At 52.3% G+C, this 20,042-nt stretch overlaps 2 protein-coding genes and 1 long non-coding RNA gene across 9 annotated transcripts in view; 1 reads left to right on the top strand and 2 right to left on the bottom strand.

Annotated features, from left to right (window-relative positions):
* Positions 1-17,927, bottom strand: part of Pudp (pseudouridine 5'-phosphatase) — a 338,048-nt gene extending 320,121 nt beyond the window's left edge. For 3 of the 5 annotated variants that reach the window (XR_015450778.1, XR_015450776.1, XR_015450777.1), the window contains exon 1: positions 17,771-17,927. Coding sequence is in view for 2 of the 5 variants with exons in the window: in XM_004867350.4 (XP_004867407.1) it covers positions 17,771-17,846 (76 nt within the window). In the remaining 3 variants the exon portion in view is untranslated. Of the gene's footprint in view, positions 1-13,380; positions 13,504-17,770 lie in introns of all 5 variants that reach the window. The other 2 variants (XM_013066493.3, XM_004867350.4) reach the window with 2 other exon arrangements.
* On the bottom strand, positions 5,238-9,278 carry LOC147828450 (uncharacterized). The gene is made up of 2 exons (XR_015450779.1): positions 8,150-9,278; positions 5,238-8,060 (listed from the first exon to the last, which is right to left on the bottom strand). It is a non-coding gene; the product is annotated as an uncharacterized LOC147828450 (long non-coding RNA).
* Positions 17,210-20,042, top strand: part of Sts (steroid sulfatase) — a 169,396-nt gene continuing 166,563 nt past the window's right edge. Inside the window, exon 1 of one of the 3 annotated variants that reach the window (XM_004867344.4) lies at positions 17,210-17,429. The gene's annotated coding sequence lies outside the window, so the exon portion shown is untranslated. Of the gene's footprint in view, positions 17,430-17,620; positions 17,802-20,042 lie in introns of those variants that run through there. The other 2 variants (XM_004867349.4, XM_004867343.3) reach the window with 2 other exon arrangements.

Here is a 20,042-nt window from a genome sequence, read left to right as displayed (position 1 = left end):
CTATACTAAGTGTTTGCTTTTTAATTTAATCATCCAGGGTATTTTTCTATCACTTCTTGTATACTCTGTGTACATGTACAACACAAGAAGGTTGGAAGGAACAGGATAGCAAAGGTACTCTCTGTAAACAGCAGTCCAAAGACAGGTGGCAGGCTGTAGTGACATCAGATGGAGCAGACTCAAAATAGGCACTCTGAGGAGAAAGAGAACTAGTTTTAATGGAAACATTTCACGGTGATAAGAGGTCCATTCTATCAACAAGATGCAACAAGGTTAAACACGGATGCATAAAGTCAAAACTGCCAGAATGGAAGGGCGAGAGAGCACATTCAACACTGCCAGGTGGAGAACCCATCTCTCTCTTTCTATAATGCAAAGAACAAGCAGACTGAAGATGAAAGGAGAAGCACAAGGCTTGACTGAATCACCAAAACACTGCCAACTTAGCAGAACCAACAGATACCTGAAGAACAGGGCCCCGGACAGTAAGAGGAGGGAGACACAATGTTTTGCAGTGTACATGGAAAGTTCTCCAGAACAGGCCGTACCACAGGTCATGAAACGAGTCAAGAAATCCACGGAGAATTAAAGTTGTACAGTGCACTTTGCCCATCGACAATGAAGTGGGACTGGAAGTCCGTAACAGAAGAAACCGTACAGAATTCACAGGTATGTGGACAACGGCCAATGTACTCCTATGTATCTACGGGTCAAAGATGAAATCACGGGAAAAGCTGGAGGACACTTTGAGAAAACCATGCAGTGAAAGCATCTCGTTAGCGGGAGACAGGTGCCGACAGATGCCTGTGTTAAAAACAAATGGGCAGAAGGATGGAACACTGGATGCGGGCACAGTGGCACAGGCCTGTAATCCCAGCACTCTGGGAGGCCAAGGGAAAAGGACCCAGGTTCAATACCAGCCTGAGCAATGCAGCAATTTAACAAGACCCTGAAGTACAAAGGACTGGGAGATGCAGCTCAGTGTGAAGGCCCTGGGTTCAACCCCCAGGAACACAAAGGAAAGACTTTGTTAAACCTCTATCAGCTCGCCCAGCAGGGCTTCTGCACAATGACTCTGGCACATATCAAGACCACAAACATTATAATCTTTTCTTAATGTGGAGTTCACAGCCAGAAGTCAATGCGAGCAGATGGTTGATAGAATGGTGTCTAACGACTTCCCAGAGTTCTGCGGCCACCAGTTTGGGCAAAGACACCGCACGCCCGGCCTTCATTTCTGCAGGGCAATCGTATGCATGAACCTGACTCTTCTCGGTTTACCTGGTGGAGGCTTTCCTTCTTCCTACTTAACACGGTCCCACTAGGACGCCCCCACGTAGGCAATGGGCACAGCTCTTCTGGAGTGTTCTGAGACGAGCTGAATCCCAGAGCTCAGCCTGGATGGACCCATGCCCAACCCTTTTGTTCAGAGCTGTCTCCCCATGTCCCAGGCTGAGGGAAAAATGTGAGATCTACATGTCCCTAAGCTTTGTGAATGCAGGAAAACCACCCAATGTGCTCCACAATGCACAGAGGAGCCACTCCCCCCACCCCAAACTTCTGCTAAAGCTTTTTAAGAGTTTCTCTTTACACCTTTAAGAGAGTGATGGCTGAGGATGAATGCCCCCCCCCCCCGCCATGAAGGACTGGCTATTGAACTAAAAGCCTTCCCACTAAGCTACCTCCTCAGCCCTTTAAAAAATAAATATATGTGTGTATATATATATATATATATATATATATATACACACACACACACACACACATATATATATATTTTTTTTCTTTTTTCTTTTGAGACAGGGTCTCACAAAAGTGGCCAGGCTGGTCTCAAACTTGCAATAATCCTGCCTTATCCTCGCCAGTAGCTTGGGGATTACAGGCATGTGGCACTGCCCCAGCTAGGGGCTACCCTTCTGCTTCTATCCTTACCATTGTTATCACAGCCTGAGTCACCCAGGGCCTGTGGGAACAAATGCTTGCATTCCAGTGCAGACACTGCATTTTAGAAAGCTGTGTGGGGATGCACATCACTATGAGATCTAGAAGGAACACTGAGGACTGTAACAGCAATGAACATCAGCAAGGCTCCTCTGCTAAGGTGCACAAGTGCCTGCACTCCAGGCTGGTTCAGCATGTCTCTGGGCACTTCCTTATTATTATCTGTGTCTCTGGGGGTGGAGGGACATCAGAGAGCTGGACTGTGCGGGGTGACAGAAGTTCAGACTGCAGGACTCCAAAGGCAGAGCTGCAGATTCTGGCAGTGCAGGTATGGCCCTTGGCCAACTCACTGCCTCCTTCTGGGAGAGCAGTGCCCCTAAGACCCTGGTCCCCATGGACGGATCCCTTCACAGAATCAGAACTGTAAGGTGCTGGGCAGATTCCTCTGCTAGGGCCGGCAAATCCAAGTCACACCCAGGGTGTGTGTGGTGGGCGTTAAACAGTTTCTCTTCAGCCCCAGAGGCCAAGCCCGAAGCCCGAAGCGGAGTGCAGGTGTGGGCAGGGCTGGCTGTTCCCAAGGCCTGTCCCTGGATGGATGTGCAGATGTCTACTTTCCCGTGTCTGCACCCGGCCTGGTGTCCCTGTGTCTGTACCCTCCGCTCCTCCGTTATAAGTGTACCAATGCCAGTGGGGCCCAGTCTAGCCTGCTTTCACCCCCTTTAAAGACCCATCTGCAAACACAGCTATTTTGAAGTCCTGGGGGCTTGAGCTTGGAGACACCAATCAGAGAAGACCACAGACCAGCCCACAACACTGGGTTGTCGATCTTCACCTACTCGGTATTCCTTTTTCCTAAAAGTCCAAGACAGGCACAGTTTTTTGTTGTTTTAAATCTCAGATGAGGAGGCTGGGGATTTAGCTCAGTGGTTTTGCCTCCTGCTGCTCAAGTGCAAGGACCCGAGTTGGATCCCTGGTACCAAAAAAAAAAAATCTCAGATGAGGGAGGGATGAAGGAAATGACTAAGAATATGGAGGAGCCAGGTCCCTTTGCAAAAGGATTTATGTTTGCATACTATGCACTGGCTCATGCGTGACTTCAAGGAATCCCAGAGCACTGAGGGGCGCTTCCCTGCTATCATGCATTGCTGGACACAGAAGTTACCGAGTGGGAGCTGGACTGATGGGAGGCACCGTGTAGAAACCACAGGAGCAGCTCCAAGGTTCTGAGAGCCTTCCACACATGGGGGGCCCGAAGGAGGGGGCTCAGAAACACCTGCTCGCCTCCTCCAAGGGCCCCTGACCCTGAGTGCTCGCTCCGACAGCAAGGGAAGGTCGGCCCATGCAAGAACCTCCCCCTGCACGGAAGAGCTGGCTGACGTGTAATTAAGGCGAGCATCATGTTCCTTTTCCAGCTTGTGTCAGGGGGATGGCATTACACAGCGTTCCTGTAGGTCAGCCGGACTAAGTACAAGGCGGCTCCAGGATGTAAGCAGACAGCTCGCTTTAATAGCCATCTCTAGGACGTGTACACCCGCTTTAATAGCCATCTCTAGGACATGTACGAATGTGGGAAGTACAGTGGAAGCACGTGAAGTGTTGAAGTGTTCGTCAAGCTCAAATGTCACAGGATTTAGGCGGCATGATATTTACATACAGTAAAAAGTGAAAAGATCGAGTTCCCGGGAGGAGAACTTGGATCTGCTCAATGGAACGAGGATGGGCCTAGGAGCAGAACCGCCTTAACAGGCAGGCGTCACTCAACTTCTGAAGCCTTCATACAGATGTGTACCAGCAATGAGACCAGCTGGGCACGGCCAAGCCGGCCATGGTGGTGCGTCCCGGCCAACCCAGCATTTTAGGAGGCCGAGCCAGGAAGGCTACATGTAAGAGGCAAGCCTGGGAAACTTTCCAAGTTAGCAAGGCCAGTCTCAAAGTAATAAAGGGGTAAAAAGGGTAGGGGTGGGGACAGCTCATGGCCAAAGCCAGCACTGCCAAAATACAAACGAGAAAGATCACCTAATGTACCTTTTTGTGCTGCTTATTATTTTATTACTTATACTCCCACTTGGTTTGGGATATGAGGATAATGCTGCAAATGGACTATTAAGTGCCTACCTGAATTATGTGCACTTGCATGGGATACTGCATTATCAGACCTTTCTGGACACCTGGAAATTAGCTTGGTTGTTCTTCCCAACCTCACTGGGGAGACTCAGGAGTCCACTGGTGGCCCACAGGGTTCCGTCTGACAAGACAGACAAACGCACTCTGGACTTGCCGGAGTCTGCACACGCATTCCCCCAACACCCACGTGTTGCGGGCTCAGTCACCAGGCCATGTTGCTCTGGAGGTGGTGGAGCTTTTAGGCTTTGAGGTCACTGGGGCTGTGCCCTTGAAGAGGATGATGGGACCCAGCCCCTCTGCTTCCTCATTTTCATCATGGCCAGGATGCAACTGGCTTTGCATTGTCCCCACACACTCCCTCCATGATAGGCCACCCACCAAGGCACTGAAAACCCCAAAGCTGAGAGCCAAAATAAACCTTTCCTCTTCGTATGCTGCTGTAGGGCAAGCACTGATCAGTGGCCCTGTGACGGAAAGCTAGGGCAGTACTCAACAAGGAAATACAATACATGAGCTTTCTCAGTATGGCCCAACATATTTACAACCGTGAAGTTTACCAGAAAATGTGTCCATGGAGTCACTGTTAGAACCTCTTTAAAATGCCTGTGAAATCATAACAGATTTACAAGGTGGAGAATAAGCAGAAATTAGAAGATTAAAGAACAGGAGCGTTTTGAATCACCATTGTACATTTTTTAAAACCAAAGTGAATAGGAGCAGATTGAGAAAGTGAGGAATTTCACCAGGGACCTCAGGGCTGGTTAACACATCAGCCCTTGTGCAGGTCTGAGCTTTTCAGCAGAACAGAGACCGCAGAAGGGCTGGAATCCAGCAACCCTGGTAGGAGAGCCTGTGCCCTAGAATGCAATTATGCTCCCGGTACGCCAGGCTGGTACTCAAATGGGATAGGAGGTGGTCTGGGACAGCCAGGAGAAAAACTGACAGCAGGTACAGGAAGGTTTTCTGAATACTGCTGTGGGTATCTAACTTTTACATCTAACTTCTCCATGTAGGGAAATGGGTTCTAATTATGCAAGCACTTCCCATGGAAATGATTCTGGGTCCTCCTTTGTTTATACTCTGGTGTGGACTCTAGTGAATGATGTTACCAGATGAAGCAACAGGATCTGAGGTGATGGATTCATGAATAAGCAAAGATGCACACCTATGTCTACGAATACAAAAATGATCCTTTACGAATATATTTATGACTATAAAACCCCAACCCACTTGGGCCTGTGGTCACTCTGGCAGCCTCGACTCTGGATACAATTAGAGAATACAGGGCCATGGGAAGGTGTCAGGATATAATTAGTCACCCTCAGCATTTCATTAAGGACATGAAACGAATGACACCTAAGGGTCACAGGGCACACACAGAACGAGAGTCCTTCTTCCTTCCACTTTAGTTCTCACCTTCCCCACAGTGTACTGAGAGGAAGGCAGGACGGAAGGGGCCCAGTGCATCCGCTCTGTCGCGGTGTTGGGGTGTCCTGTGTCCTGGCACAGGGGCTGGCGGTCCCACAAGTCAGGCCAGCGTGCCAAGGGCAGAGGCTCCGAGAGTGGTCAGAAGGCACCCAGCCCCCGGCCTTTGGGTGAGACACGCTGCACAACCAAAGTCTGACGTGGAGTTTGGCGTCCACCCCAGTGTGCCTGCAAACGACTGTGAGCTTCCGCTGCTCACCCGACACTCTGCACTCCCTCCCGGAAAGGAGACCGGGAGCCCCAGCCCCAGCCAGCAGCTGTGGCCTCTCTAGCCAGGTCCGCTGACACTGTCCTGTGGCGGAGCCGGAGGGCCTTTCTTCCGGAAGATGACGAGAATGACTGCCCTCTCAAGGGTCCCACCTGTGCCCGGGAGGACAACTCTGCCAAGCCCCAAGGAGGCGCCTACCAAGCCTTCTCTCCCACTGGGAATGTCACGCTGGGACAACACAGAGCATCCCTCATGTCCCTTGGATGCGACAAATGGCACCTGGTGGGTGGAACGACTTTGGGAAGAAAACTGTAGTATAATGTTCAGCACAGACAAACAGCAGGGAGAGAGCTCTCGTCCGGGATCACCCTGGGCATGGCGAGTGGACACCAACATGGACCGCACAACACTGTCCGTCGTCATCTCCCTTCTCTGCAAAAGGCCCCCTTGGGAAGCCGTGGTGCACCCCACTGCTAAGCACAACAAGTCCTCCTGCAGGCTGGAGCTGTGCCCCTACTTCTCCCTGGCATGTGCCACTGAGCTGGAAGAAGAAGGAAAGAAGAAAGTGGATACAAAGGACTTCACGTTTATGAATTTCTTCACATCTCTGTGGCAATAAAGGCTGAGCTTCTACAGCTGGACACAGGGGAGGCATCCCAGGCTGACTAGAGAACGGCCAGGGAGCCACAGCTGTAGGAGCACAGGATGACAGGGAGCCGGGGAGGCAGAGGCGGCGGCGGAGGAGGATGAGAGCAGCCACCACCACGGCCCGGGGTGGGGCACAAGACGAAACAGCTGAATTTCTAGACCCTTCCCAGACCACCTCCCCAACTCTGGCTGCGCCTGCACTGTGTGGATCCTCTGGTCTCTACTGCTGCACAGAAACCCTGAAGGCTGCCAGGAGCTCTCCCTGATTCTCCATCGTGGCCGTGAGCTCCAGTGCCTCGAGTCAGGCTGGGCTTCTTTTCCCATCCACCTCCTGCCTGTCCCTGGAGTAGGCAGAAGAGTGCTCCACCCACGAAGACTGGGCCATCTCCCAACCCCAGGACCTTATGTGGAAACAAGGTCTTCCCCCACATGATTAGGTCAGATCCCTAGAGAAGCTGATTCTGTGTCATCTAAGTGAGGCCCTCTCCCAATGGCAGGAGGCCTTCTAAGAGAAGAGCTGGAAATGCTGGGCACACCCGTAATTCCAGCTACTTGGCAGGCTGAGGCAGGAGGATCGTGAAGACCCTGAGTCAAAATGAAGTAACAACGGCCGAGGATGTAGCTCAGGGCTCCCAGGGCTCCGTGTCCCGCACTCTTTCAGAGGACAGGAGCGGACACTGGAGGCAGGAAGCTGGCCTGGGGTTCAGAGGGAGCACGGCCCTGCCAACACCCTGGGTTTGGATGACTGGCCTCCAGAACGATCGGGAAATCGACCCCTGGCACTGGGAACCACCCAGTCTGCGGTTCTTCTCTACGTGGGCTACAGGAAACAGCCAGGCCCAGAATGTCTCACAAGTCAAGTCGGCCAGCATGTGCGTGCCATCGTCCCTATCATCAGAAGCACACATCCCTGGTCCTCTGCTTGCCAACCTGTGAAGGCTGGAAGACACCGTCGGAATCCCTCAGCACGGCCCCAAGGGTCCCCACCACTGCTCCCGGCCACACCTGATTCCACCCCTGCTGCTGGGGTTCGGGTTTGCTGAGCAAGCGCCACTCCAGCCACGAAAGCCCCCTTTTCCCAAGCCTCCCATTCCCTCCTCTGTGCACAGTGCCCTAGCCAGGGACACTCTGGGCCTTGCTCCCCCCTCTGGCTCATTCCCACAGCTCCTGGGAGCCAGGTGGTATTCCCAGGGAGGCACACTTCCCAGGCTGACTTTCTGTCCACGCTCTCTCCTGAAGAAACTGTCCTCGAGAGCCCGTGGACATGCCAACATGGTGGACAGGGAGCGCCCGCCTCCCTGCACACGCCCTGCCCTGCCCTGCCCTGCTGTGTGACTGGGGGCCAGGTCGCGGCAGGGAGGGAGCTGGACTCAGTGTCTGAGAGGCTGGCACTCCAGGACAGCCTGTGGTTCACAGGATGAAGGCACGCCCTGAACACCGCCGCCTCCCCTCAGGGCCCTCCGCATGCATCTGAGGATGCGTTTCCTAAAGGGCTCCCAAACTCAACGCTGCCTCACCACTCTCCCAGCAGCGGGGCTGCCTGTCTGCAGCCACAGTCAGTCATTTGTGGTGACCACCTCTCAGGGTTGGCTATGCGGACTGTTCAAATGACCCAGTGGGCGGCTCCGAGGGCTCTCATCAGGCTCTTCTGCACCTGGGAGGTCAGCACAACTGGTTGAGCAAGATGGGTGGCAAGATGCGGCCCGAGCTTGCAGAAGGGAGCCACACCTGGGGATAACTCACGTCTGCGTGAAGGCCGTGTAAGCAAGCACAGAGAATCCAACGCAGTGGGAGAGAGGGCTTCACACACCCGAGGATGAAGGCTGAAGCCATTCCTTTAGCGTGAATGATCCTCTTGGACACTACTGAAGAACCAGCTGGGACCCAATTCCCGTGAGACAGGAATCTAAGAGAACATGCCAGAGTGCACAGGGAGGCAAACACAGAAATTCCCGAGGATGGAGAAGTCTACCCCTTGCCACAGTGCCTCCGTCCAAACACACTGGGGCCCTGGAACACAGCAATGTGACCCACATAGCAGCACTCATCAGCTGTGACGACGGCCAGGAAAAAGCCCGAGGGCCTGAAGAATCAAAGGACAGCGGGCTGGACGCAGAAGTGGCACCGCAGCACTGATAACTGGGTAGGGGCTTGGAGCCTCTGAGCAGGGGAGCAGAAGAAATTGAAGACTTGGGTGTGGGATGGGACTCAAAGGCTGGCAACACCACAGCACAAGCCTTTGTTGAAGCTGAGAGGAGGAGGAAAGGGGGAAGACAGAGAGAAGGGAAGAGAGACTGCACAACAGTCATAGAGCAGCCCTCAGGATAGGTCACAACCATGGGGCCAGGGCCACTGTCAGGGCAGGCACTGGTGCACCGTCCCGCGTGATCACATACAGATGTTAAATTCTTCAGCTACTTCCCAAGTACCGTGCCTGCCCTAAGTGAAGAAAGACTTGCTCATCTTTATGTAATAATAATCACTAATCACAGACAGGCTGCAGAATATATTCAGATGATTAGACCTCTTTTGCAAAATCAGGCTCAACAGCACAGTAGGGGCCTTGGGTCAGACACGGGACGTGGTCTTTGACTTGTGATTCATCCCAATAAGCCCTAGCATCCTAGCAGACACCACGCTTTGTCCGTGACGTGCCTGGAACCAGGGGGTGGGGAGTGAGCAGCCCTCTGGGGCCCTGGGGATGGGTACTTCACCAGAGGGAACAGAGAGGCAGGAGACCATGGGCCAGGCTTCACTCAGAAACATAGCTAATGTCTCCCCTCCACTGACAGGGGCTGGGGCTCTGCACATCTACTCCCAATCAGTTATTAATCAGATCAGCAGACGTCACTCGGTGGATCTTTGCTGAAAGGCGTACCTCGGCACCAGTACCCGGAGGGGGGGGGCTGCTGAGGACGTCAGACGTGCCCACAGTCAACACGTGGCTGGCTAACGGACGGGACGGGGACAGCTCACTCTCGGGAACACTTTGCTGTTCACTTTCCATCACTGTAATGAGATGTCTGAGGCAGCTGACCTATGGACAGAAAGGGGGTGTGTGCACACAGTGTACTGGAGCTTCCAGTGCATGGGCAGGGAGACCGTCTGGCATACCAGAGTCACCTGCCTCCCAGCTGGGACGCGGAGAGGAAGGGGCTGGGGTCCCACTATCCGAGTGAAGGGCAGCACGCCAGTGGCCTGAAGACCTGACAAGGCCGCTGCAGGGCCCACTACTGCCCAACACACGGCCGAGTTCCTGGTCTTTGAGGGGCATTCGACATCCACGTATAGCAACTTCACCACACAAAACGTTTCTACCATGAGCAGGTAATGAAAAGCAAAAAAGAAAAATAATGAGGAAACAAAGCAAGGCCTAAACCACTGCTAAAGCGATGGAAACTGACAAGTATAAGCAGGAAACCCCTGGGGCCCTAATGCCACCGACAGAATTGGGTACAAGAGGACTTACACCAGAACGGGCATCACTCCAGGAGGTGAACCTCGCTCGTCACGATGTGTGCCTGACGCTCCTCTCTTTAAGTAGTGTCTGGCTCCTTACACATGGACTCCCTGGCTCCCTGCTCTGCCCCTCTGGAGTGACACCCCGAAGCTCACCAAGGTTCACAGCACCCGTTGCTGGCAGCCCCCCAAGACTACCCGAGGACACACTGCTCCACGCCCAGCAGAGCATAATCAGTCCCATGGTCCACACGGTGGCCCGGAAGGGAAGTGGGCACTGCAGAGGCGCCTGTATCTCTCAGGGCGAGGCGCCAGGGTGCAGTGTGGCCTCCCTCGTCCCCTCCATGCTCCCCGCAAGGGTCTCAGCTTGCGTACGTGATGAGTGTCCCAAATGTTCAGAGCCCCGGGGCTGCAAACTGGGACTCGCACTACTCCGACCATTCGCCCTGTGCTGCAAACCAGCACTGGGTAAAAGGACTGCTCCCTCTCTGCCTGTGTCTCTGCCTCGGAGGGTCACGTCACACACACTTCTTTTGCTGCTGTCGAGCGTTCCTTTGCACTAGTTATTGTTCTCTCCATTTCAAACTGTGCTCTGCCTCCTGCATTCACAGGTCGTCTGCGCCCATCTTGCATTTTGCCAGGCCTGGACTCAGGTGCACGTGCCCAGGGTCTTGGTCCCTTTCCCTGGGGCAGGCGCTGAGAAATCACACACTCGGTCCCTTCCGAGCACTCGTGCGCACTGCCCTGTGAAGATGCACCAAGGCAGGGCTGGACGGGCCAACCGCGGCCAGGTCGCCCTTCCACAGACAGCACTGGCATGTGCACTTGCTTACCATCAGCCTGTGCTCGTCCAGGAGTCCTGACCGCGTGGCCAGGGCCCCCATCTCGAACATGCCCAGGGCACGAAAGCGACCATGCTCTGTGATCAACTTAGGCAGCACTGGCACCGGTGGGAGCGGAGCCTTGCTCTTCCTCCCCTGTGTTTTATGGCCAGAGCGCATGGATCCCTGGGCTTCAGTCCCCGCCGTGGCCCATGCGACCAGGCTCTCTCCAACGTGAGTGGAAACACGGCAGAGCTGCGACCCCCCTTCCTCCAGCACAACACACTGGCACGAGGACCGCCCCCTGCAACTGGCCTCTGGGGTCCTGGGCTTCCCCTGGAGAGGACTCACGGGGCACCACAGAGGACAAGGGCGGGCTGCTTACCTGCCCTGAGGGCATATTTACCTGGTCCCCAAGACCCGCAGGACACAGAATTCAACTTTCAGAAGCGCCCGGCCTGACGACATTAATTTCGGGAGACAGAAGAACACGGGAGACACCACCACAGAGAAAGGACGGGGCAAGTCCAGAATGGGGACAGACTCAAGACAGGCTACGGGGACACAACTACCCACCGGAACTTTGGGACAGACTAGGAAAATCCCAGGCTGAGACGCGATCCTCGCTTCTACATTTCAGCGCACGGCCTCTCCACCCGCTCTGCTCCTTCCCTCCTCTTCCTTGCTTTCTTCCTTCCTTCCTTCCCTCCTCTTCCTTGCTTTCTTTCTTCCTTCCCTCCTCTTCCTGGCTTTCTTCCTTCCTTCCTTCCCTCCTCTTCCTTGCTTTCTTTCTTCCTTCCCTCCTCTTCCTGGCTTTCTTCCTTCCTTCCTTCCCTCCTCTTACCTCCCTTGATTTCTGCTCCCCCGCCATTTCCCTCTTCACGTCCTTTCTCCTGCTCCTCCTCTGCTTTGGTAAACCATAAACTCTTTGCTTGATGAAAACCTCTCTCCTTGGCGTCAGCCAACCTACCTAGCACCCTGCCATTTCTTCTGGTCTGCCATCTTCCTATCCCTTCTTTGCTCCCATCTGTCCTCAACAGTACACCCGCCGCGCCCATTTCAACTCAAAGCAGGGCTTCACCCGCCCACAACATGGCCTTAGACTCTGTGTCATCCAAGTCCCAACTGGACTCTAGGATCGCTAAAGGACTCATTTTGCAATCTCCCCGCCCCCATGCCAGCACCTGGCATAATATTTTCGGAACGGATAAAGGAGGAGTATATTCATTCACTCACCCAGAGCAGTGCTGCCCACGGCTTCAACTTGAGTGAAAGCCAGTCAAACATTCCCGCCGCGGCAGAAGGTTCTGCAGGCCGGGTGGTCCTGGCTGAGAGCACACATGGCTGTAAGTCCTCCGGAAGAAACCCTCTCCGCCCTGAGCAGAGGCCCATGTGAAGCAGATGGACTCTGGGTGTTGAGCGCAGATCTGGGCCCTGCACCTTCCGCACCCAGAGCATCTGCACTTTCCATCCAGAGTGGACCCGGCAGCCTGAGGGGCCAAGGAGTCGCACAAATGCCAGTCTGCTCTCTCACCCGGCAGAATGGCTGCGCCATCGGCACCAGGTTTTGAAGAGAACATCATCGAGAGCAGCAGAGCACGTCCCTTGGCCCAACTCCCAGGACTCGCAGGGGACAGTGGAGGGTGTCACGAGCCCCACTTCCCACCCCAGGGCCATGAGCAAAAGCCCCATATCGATTACCAATGATGGGATTCACAGGACACACCCTGAGGAGGGCAGAGCACCAAGGGGGAGGAGGAAAGGTGGTGATCTACAGTTACGTGCGGGATCTTCAATTCTTCAATGTCCCTGGGAAGCTCGTGTGCCAAAGGCTTGCTCCCCACCTGACAGGATCAGGAAGAATCTGCCCAAGATGGAGGCCCACGGCCGAAGTTATGAGTGACAGCACCCTTGAAGATGACAGTAGCCCCTGGCCCTTTTTTCCTGCTCTCTGCTTCCTGTCCAGAAGCGAGCAGCTTTCACTACTTCATGCTCTACCTCACCTTGGGGGAAGTAACCATGGACTGAAACCTCTGGAACCATGAACGCAAGTAAAGCTCTCCTCCTCCTCCTCCTAAGTTGATTAGCACAGTTTTCTGTCATGCTGAGGGAAAGCTAACACGTCTACCTACCAAACTTTGCTCACAGCGTGCCTGTACGATAGCCCACCTGCGAGCAAACAAGGAGAAAGCACGTTTCCCTTTTAGTACATGTGTGTTAAGGTTATTACTTTCCAAGAAAATCCTCATTAGGAGCCAAAGGGGCTCTTATATCATAATTATTTGTACCAAAAAACAAATACACCCTTACCTCCCTGCTATTGAAACACTAAAAGATTCTAATATATTAAAGGCTGCATTTATTAGTCACTGGTAACCACTTATACTCGATGCTGGAAATTTTATATTCAAATTCAATTCATTGTGGTATAACATCTTACCTCCTGCCTACACAAAGGCTGTTATCTTGCTTCAGACTTATGCTACAACAAAGCACCTTAGACTAGATAATCTGTACACAACAGAAACGTATTGCTTATAGTTCTGCAGGTGGGTGCCAGGACCCTCTCTGTGCCATAGACAGTGCCCCCTTGCTGGGCCCTCACATGGCAGGACACACAGGTTCCTGCAGAACTCTCTTACCAGGATACTCTTCCCATCTTCAGGACACAGCTGCCACATGGTAACTGCTTACCTTTTACCATCACCACACTGGGGATCAGTGTGCAATAGGGGAGTTTGGAGGGGCGCCATAGTCCAGCTCATAGCCACTGTGCCTCGCTTTTCCAACGCCTCATGGAAAGGTCTGACTAGAAACCTGCAAATTCAGACAAGGACTGTTTCCAGCAGACATTTCTTAGAAGGCAATTGCTTTCTAAAGACTGCTTTAAATCTCCATCTACCCCTGACAAATGACAGAGTAACTGATATTCAAATGATATTTAAGACAAGAAAGGAAAAAGAATCAGAATAAAGATCAAGTAATCATATAAAAGAGACCAATAGATCCTCTACCACCCAGCTTTTCAAGGAGACAAAAGAACAAAGAACTTGTTCCAAAAATAACAAACAAGAAAGTGATGACTGTTCTCCTCTGATTCCATCCAGTTTACATAGCTAAGATTCCAAATAAAGCCACACTGAGAGGAATGGGAAGCCAGGAGAAAGAACAGGAAGGGCATTTATTTCACACCTGTGCTCAGTTATTCTCGAAACAAGAATGGCGGTACTAGGCAATGAATGGATAACTACAAGAACAAACTCCAAGTTGACATGGTTCAGGTCTGTGAGAAAACAGGATCCCAAGGGTGTCCAGCCCTGAAGATAACACGATGCCTTTTCCTTAGCCAACAACAGAACCTCGTCTCCAAGGGTCTTTGGACCCATAACATGAACTTAGGTGTCCTGTGCTTCCTCTATTCCAACGCTTGCTTTCCAGTTTCTGGAAACAACACTGTTGCTCACTAATCATACTGTAACGAGGTGTTTTAGATGCCTCTATTCCAAGGCGTCAGTCTAGCCTTCACATCTCACTGACCCAGGTAAAATAAAACCATGTGCGCCGTGCCCTCCACAAACGCCTTGCCTCCAGGACCTTCGTGTGTCTCGTGCGACCTGAGGTGCAGCGGGCTCTTCTGCACCATCTGCAGTGCCATTATTGGGCAAGAAGACAGCTATGGGGAAGCAAAGGAGGACAGCACAGGTCTTGACGCCACCACACGACCGTGAAATACAACCGCCCGTCGCTCATTGTTGCTCAGTATTGCTAGATCGCTCATTCCTCCACGAAAACGCCAAATATGCCTTCCCCTCCCAGGTTTGTATTACTTTCTGCTGATTTTTAAAGGATTTTAAGTAACGGCATCAGACTCCTAGAAAACACATCTGATGTACACCACATATGATATATAACCAAATGGCAAATTCTGAGTGTTCTTAAAACGTCCAGCTCACCTCCAGCCCCCCCACCCCCCAACCCCTGCCACGGTGGCCATAACCCACAGCACATGGGTGGAGCTGTGGCCCCAACTTTGGGTCTGCAGCCACTCATCGGATGTGGTTAGGGAACACCTGAGGCGAGATGGCTCAACGTGAGAAACGCTAACTGCAAAAATACACATACATTTTGAAGATCTAGTTATCAAAAACAAATGCGAAAAAATTAAATGATTTTCTTAGACTATGTGCCAGTTAACAAGCTTCTAGAAACTAAGCTAGGTTAAAATACATCAAACCAATTTCATCTGTACCTGTTTGATTTTTATAGTCGCTCTGGACAACAGATGTCTTCTCTAAAGAAACATAGCCCACCTTTTCTCATTTCAGTTATGTACAGATTAGGTAATTTTCCCAGTCCAAGTTCTGAGATACTGAGACACTTAGCATCTTTCTTTTTCCTTCAACATTTTGTCACTGTTCTTGATTTCAGTTCCCTTTCCTCACTCTCTGAATGACCCGAGAGCCAAAATCGGTAACTCCCAGCTGCTTGATACCTAGTGTTAAGTGAAAACAAAACATGAATCTGAGCTGGGAGAGGTGGCCTAGGCCTGTAATCCCGGCCACTCCAGGACGCTGAGGCAGGAGGATCAGTATTTCCAGGCCAGCCTGGGCAACCTAGGAAGACCCTGTGCCCAAATGAAAATAAAAACAGTTGGTGGTGGAGAGCTCAGGGATAAGTGCCAGCCTAGAATGTGTGAGGCCCTGGGTTCAATCCTGGGGACAAGGGCAAAGATTAAAAAACCAAACAAACAACAAAGACCCCCAGAGCATCCTTTCTGTTTGTAAGGAAAACTACCAACATCATCTGTTTTGAAAGCACTGTGAAGTGCCCAGTGTTTTCCTCAACAGTTTTGTTAAAATATCCATTTACTTCCTCATTCTCGTCTGATTAATGGAGCTTCCCCTGTAAGGTAAGTACTCCCCATGAAATGGTTTCCTTTCCAATTTCAGTTCCCTGAGAAGTACCTTACTGGGGTGACAATGACCAGGACAGCTTCCTGGATAAAGGTATTCAAGTTCCAAAGCAAAAGAGAGGAGCTGAACAAGGGCTCCTGGGACCCTGGAGATCCACTGTTAGGCAAACAATGGATATCCTGGACCGGAGCTCTAAAGAACTGGCATACTTCTCTCAGCTACAAGAAACACAGCAGTCCTTTTTTGGAAAGCTGTGTTTTATAGGAGACACTCTGAAACCCGAGGATGCAAAGGTAAAATTCTGAGGAAGTTCTGTGAGATCTAATCACCTCAAAGGAGTGTTAGGGGCAAGGAAGCAGACAGAAGGCAGAAAATGAGGGAGGAGGAAAAAAAAAAGCTGGGTTTTATCTTTCCAAATGGCATGGATCAGTTCTGTGACAAGCTCTGAGGAACTGGCTAGCCGCACAGCGCAACGGTTCATAAACCATGCGATCTACCTCAACTGCCCAAAAGATCCCGGCTGGCAACTTCCCCCTAAGGAATCCGAGGTGGGCTACATTGTTCTCTTTGGAGCTTGGCTACATATGGTGTGTGAAAACCTGGATTAGAATTCGGCATCAAGCTCATTTACAAATTTACTCCTAATATGTCATCTTGGTTTGCATTAAAATTCAAGAGCCTCTCAGAGCAGGTTGCGTGGACTCTTCTTCAGGGAATAAGGAATTTATTCGACAATTAAACTTCCTGACCACCTGATTAAGAAAGTCCATGTCTATAAACTATGCTTACGAATCCCAGGAGCTTTACAAATTTCGAATTTCCAAGCTACATACACTGCTCATCCTAATTAGTGATTTCTGTGAGGACTTCCTTTTCCTCCTCTGGAATTCATGAGTTTTTATCTGTATCCATAAAAAAGAAAGGAAGAGACTAGATTTTGCATCCCTTAAAAAAAAAAAAAATCACGTCTCATTACAGCTGAACTACTCAGAAATAAGATCTTGGAGCCCAGGTCACATTCTCAAATTAAAATGAGCAGATAATCACTTATTCTTAGCACTAAATGGGTCTGGAATCCTTTCTAGCCTCTCTTCCTCATTAGCTGCTAGACCTCGTCAAAACAACTTTACCTCTCTGATCCTCAATCTTGTGTTTTTGTTTCTAATTACTCAAATAAAAATATTTCCTCCTACCTAGCAGTGTTGTGTGGGATGAAGCAATCACGTCAACAGTCTAAACAAAGTAGGGAGTCTTGTTTACAGACCCAAGAAGCCTTCCGGTAATGAGGAGGTCAGAACATACGTTTGGTAGCATTTATTCTGTGCAGGCCTTGGGGAGAATTCAACACCTTTGTCCCTGGAGTTTATCGACTGAATGTCTTATCCCTTGAATTCTTCTTGGATACCTTTCTGGTAAAGCTCCTGTCTGCTAGAACTGACTGAGTCTGTGGGGTACATCACCAAGTATCTGCTCCTGCCATAGACCAGTGTTTCCCAAACTTTCAGACACTTGGATTCCAACGCACATTCTGATTGCGCAGGTTTGCAGTTGGGGTACCCTTCAGCAAGACCAAGCAGGCGGGCCACTGGGCAGGGTTTCTCAACTTCTGCCCTCCTGGCCTTGGTTGGTTCTGCTAGCGGCTTGCTCCAGGGCTGAAATCCACAAAGACTCGGACTTCCCTCCTTGCCTGCCTGTATCCCCACCTCCTGAGTCCAGCTGTGACCCTGGAAATGTTTGCCAACCTCACCGAGGCCAAGCCAGCAGAAGGGATCTAGGATGCTGCTACCACCACCGTCTGTCCCCGGCAGCAGCCCTGGAGCAAGCAGCCAGGTACCCTCGCGCCTATTTTGCAGCGGGGGAAACTGAGGCCGGGCGCTGCCCACAGTCGCGCGGGCGGGTGGCGGGGAGGGAGCGGGGTGCGCGGTGGGGGGGAGGGGGGCCGCGCCCCGCTGCGCACGGTGGCCCCCGGAGACAGCGCCCCCACGTGCTCCGGCCCCACCGGAAGCGGCTGCGGGGGCCGCGGAGATGCGGCTCCCACGGGCACCCGCCGGCTGGCCGGGACAGGGGGCGGCGGACGCCTCGGGACTCCGCCCCTCCGCTCCACCGGCCCGGAGCGCCCAAGTGCCCGACCCCGCGCGCTCCCGAGACAGCCGTCACCGGGGGCTACCCACCCAGAAGCAGGCCGTCCATGTCAAAGATGAGGTGGGTGACGGGCCGCGGCGGGGGCGCGGGCGCGGGCGCCGCCATAGCGCCGGAGACGCAGCGGAGATGGGGGCGGGGAAGGGGCGCGCGCACCCGCTGCCCTCCCCCCGCGCACGCGCGCTGTCCCACCAAGCGGCTCCGCGCCCGCCCGCTCTTCCGCAAAGCCGCCCTGCGCATGCGCACCTCACCCGGCGCCGCGCACAAGCGCGGCAAGGGGCCTCGCCGCGCACGCGCACGAACCCACCCCCACCCCCACCCCCGCGGAATCTGCGCAAGTGCGCTCTCGGGCAGTCGCTGTAGGGTAGCCGCGAAGCAGAAATAAAGCGCGGGCGGGCGCCGCATGGGCATCCGCGTGGATTTCCCCTTCACACCTCGTTTCTTTCACGTTCCAGGCAGGGCCGCTCGGCCAACTCCCGTGGGGAATCTTAGTCCTGTACTCCGGGGCGGAGGGAGGGGGGTAAATTCATGGCTTGAATTTGGAAAGGGAGACAAGGGGCCAGGCAAGGGACTGTGGAGAAGAAAAGAAGTCGCCAAGATGTTCAGGATGACATCACCAGGAGGCACAGGGTTGCAGCCAAATGATGTCGGTCACAGGCTTCTCAGAAAGGTTCTTCTGAGCCCCAGGCGCCAGGCCCTGGGTCAGTTTGCCTTTGGGTTTCGCCCGCCCGCTTCCCCGTGGCTCTGGATCCAGGGCGGGTCGGGCGCACAGCACAGACGCAGTGGCGCGCCTTCCTCTCGGCGTCCAGGCTGCGCGCATCCTGACTTCTGCAAACCTCATAGGAAAGTTCTGAAGTCATTGCAGTCTGTGTGGAGGGCTCTACTATTATTTCCTACAGCTTTTTAGTAACTCTTTTTGTTTTTCACTTTTCCAACCCTACCAGAGTGCAATCTACAAGCTTTTTTTTTTGTCCTTTGTCATTTTCAGAAAATACCTTTTTTTTTTTTTAAAGCTCTGATCCTATTTTGCCTTCCGGGTACACGTTTAAGCGTTCTGTAGGAATTCAGCTCAGCATCTGTGTCGATGGTGAAGCTCTCTGACTCAGCTGTCCCTTGTGTGAAATGAAGTTCTTAAAGGAGATGAGGCAAGCTAGGCGCTTCGTACCAGGGCATAGTACGTGTTCGATAAAATTAGGCCTTCTTGGAGCCGTTGCTGTAAGAGATTTTCCACTAGGCAGTGCCTTCGCAACTTTCCTTTGAAGACGCTGGTCCTCGGGGAAGACAGTTCAGGAGCGAGTTTGTAAGGAAACTGTGTCCCCAATGCAGTCCTTCCTGGATTCCGTGTTAGTTTGTTGTGGCTGCTGTTAACGACGCGCCACAAACTGGGTGACCTAAATAACAGAAATGTCCTGGCTCCCAGTTCTGGAGGCCATGAGTCCTAGATCAAAATGACGGCAGGGTCAATTCGCATGAAAGGCTGTCAGAAAATGATCTATTCCAGGTCTCTCTTTCCCTTTTCCTTGTCTGTGATTGTCCTTTCCACGAGTCAGGTCCTATTGTCTTCCCTTGATTTTCTAAGAACGTCTGCCATATTGGGTTAAGGCCCACCCTGAAGAGCACTCTTCAGCAGAAAGAGGCTCTTTCCAAATAAGGAACCTGAGAAGTCCAACATTCGTTCTTTGTGGGACACAATTCCACCCAGAGCAGGCTCATTCCAGAAGTGTTAGTTGGGGTTCTTACAGTAGGATGGTACCCACTAGTGGGAGACTTCAGAATTCTCATTATTGGTTCCTTTTCTGGATACACCGATGAGAGAGTTCTTTTTTTTTTTTTCTTTTGTGACAGCATAGCTTTGCACACCTGTCAGACAGACAGAGAGTTGTTAACAGGGAAAACAGGCGCAGTGCCAGGATGAAGACCGACTACCACAGTGATCGCCTGTGCGCTGGAATTGGCCTCTGTGCCAGGGATGCTTGGTGCCTGAGAAAGAGCGTAGGGCGTTGACAGACTTTTGAAGCCCCTGCAGACTTGCTGCAAAACTAAGCAAATGCATAGAAGTGGATGACAAAGACGTCAGACTTCCAGGACAAGAGATAGTTGGAGAGGGTCACTCTTGAGTATTGTATTCACTCCACCCCAGGGGAGGACTCTTGGGGGACAATGCACTTCGTTCCTTTTTGCTGGGAGCCAAAATATGTTGGCACGGGAATTCCCATTCACTGGCCCTGAAATGGCACAACCACATGACAACTGTAGAAGAGAATACAGAGAATTCTCCTGGGGTTCAGCACCTCCACAGACACG

The sequence above is a fragment of the Heterocephalus glaber genome, unplaced genomic scaffold, assembly GCF_053883595.1.
Source record: "Heterocephalus glaber isolate CG9 unplaced genomic scaffold, H.glaber_assembly_v1.0 deba00001072, whole genome shotgun sequence".
Lineage (NCBI taxonomy): Eukaryota > Metazoa > Chordata > Mammalia > Rodentia > Bathyergidae > Heterocephalus > Heterocephalus glaber.
This window is presented reverse-complemented; position numbering and strand designations above follow the sequence as displayed.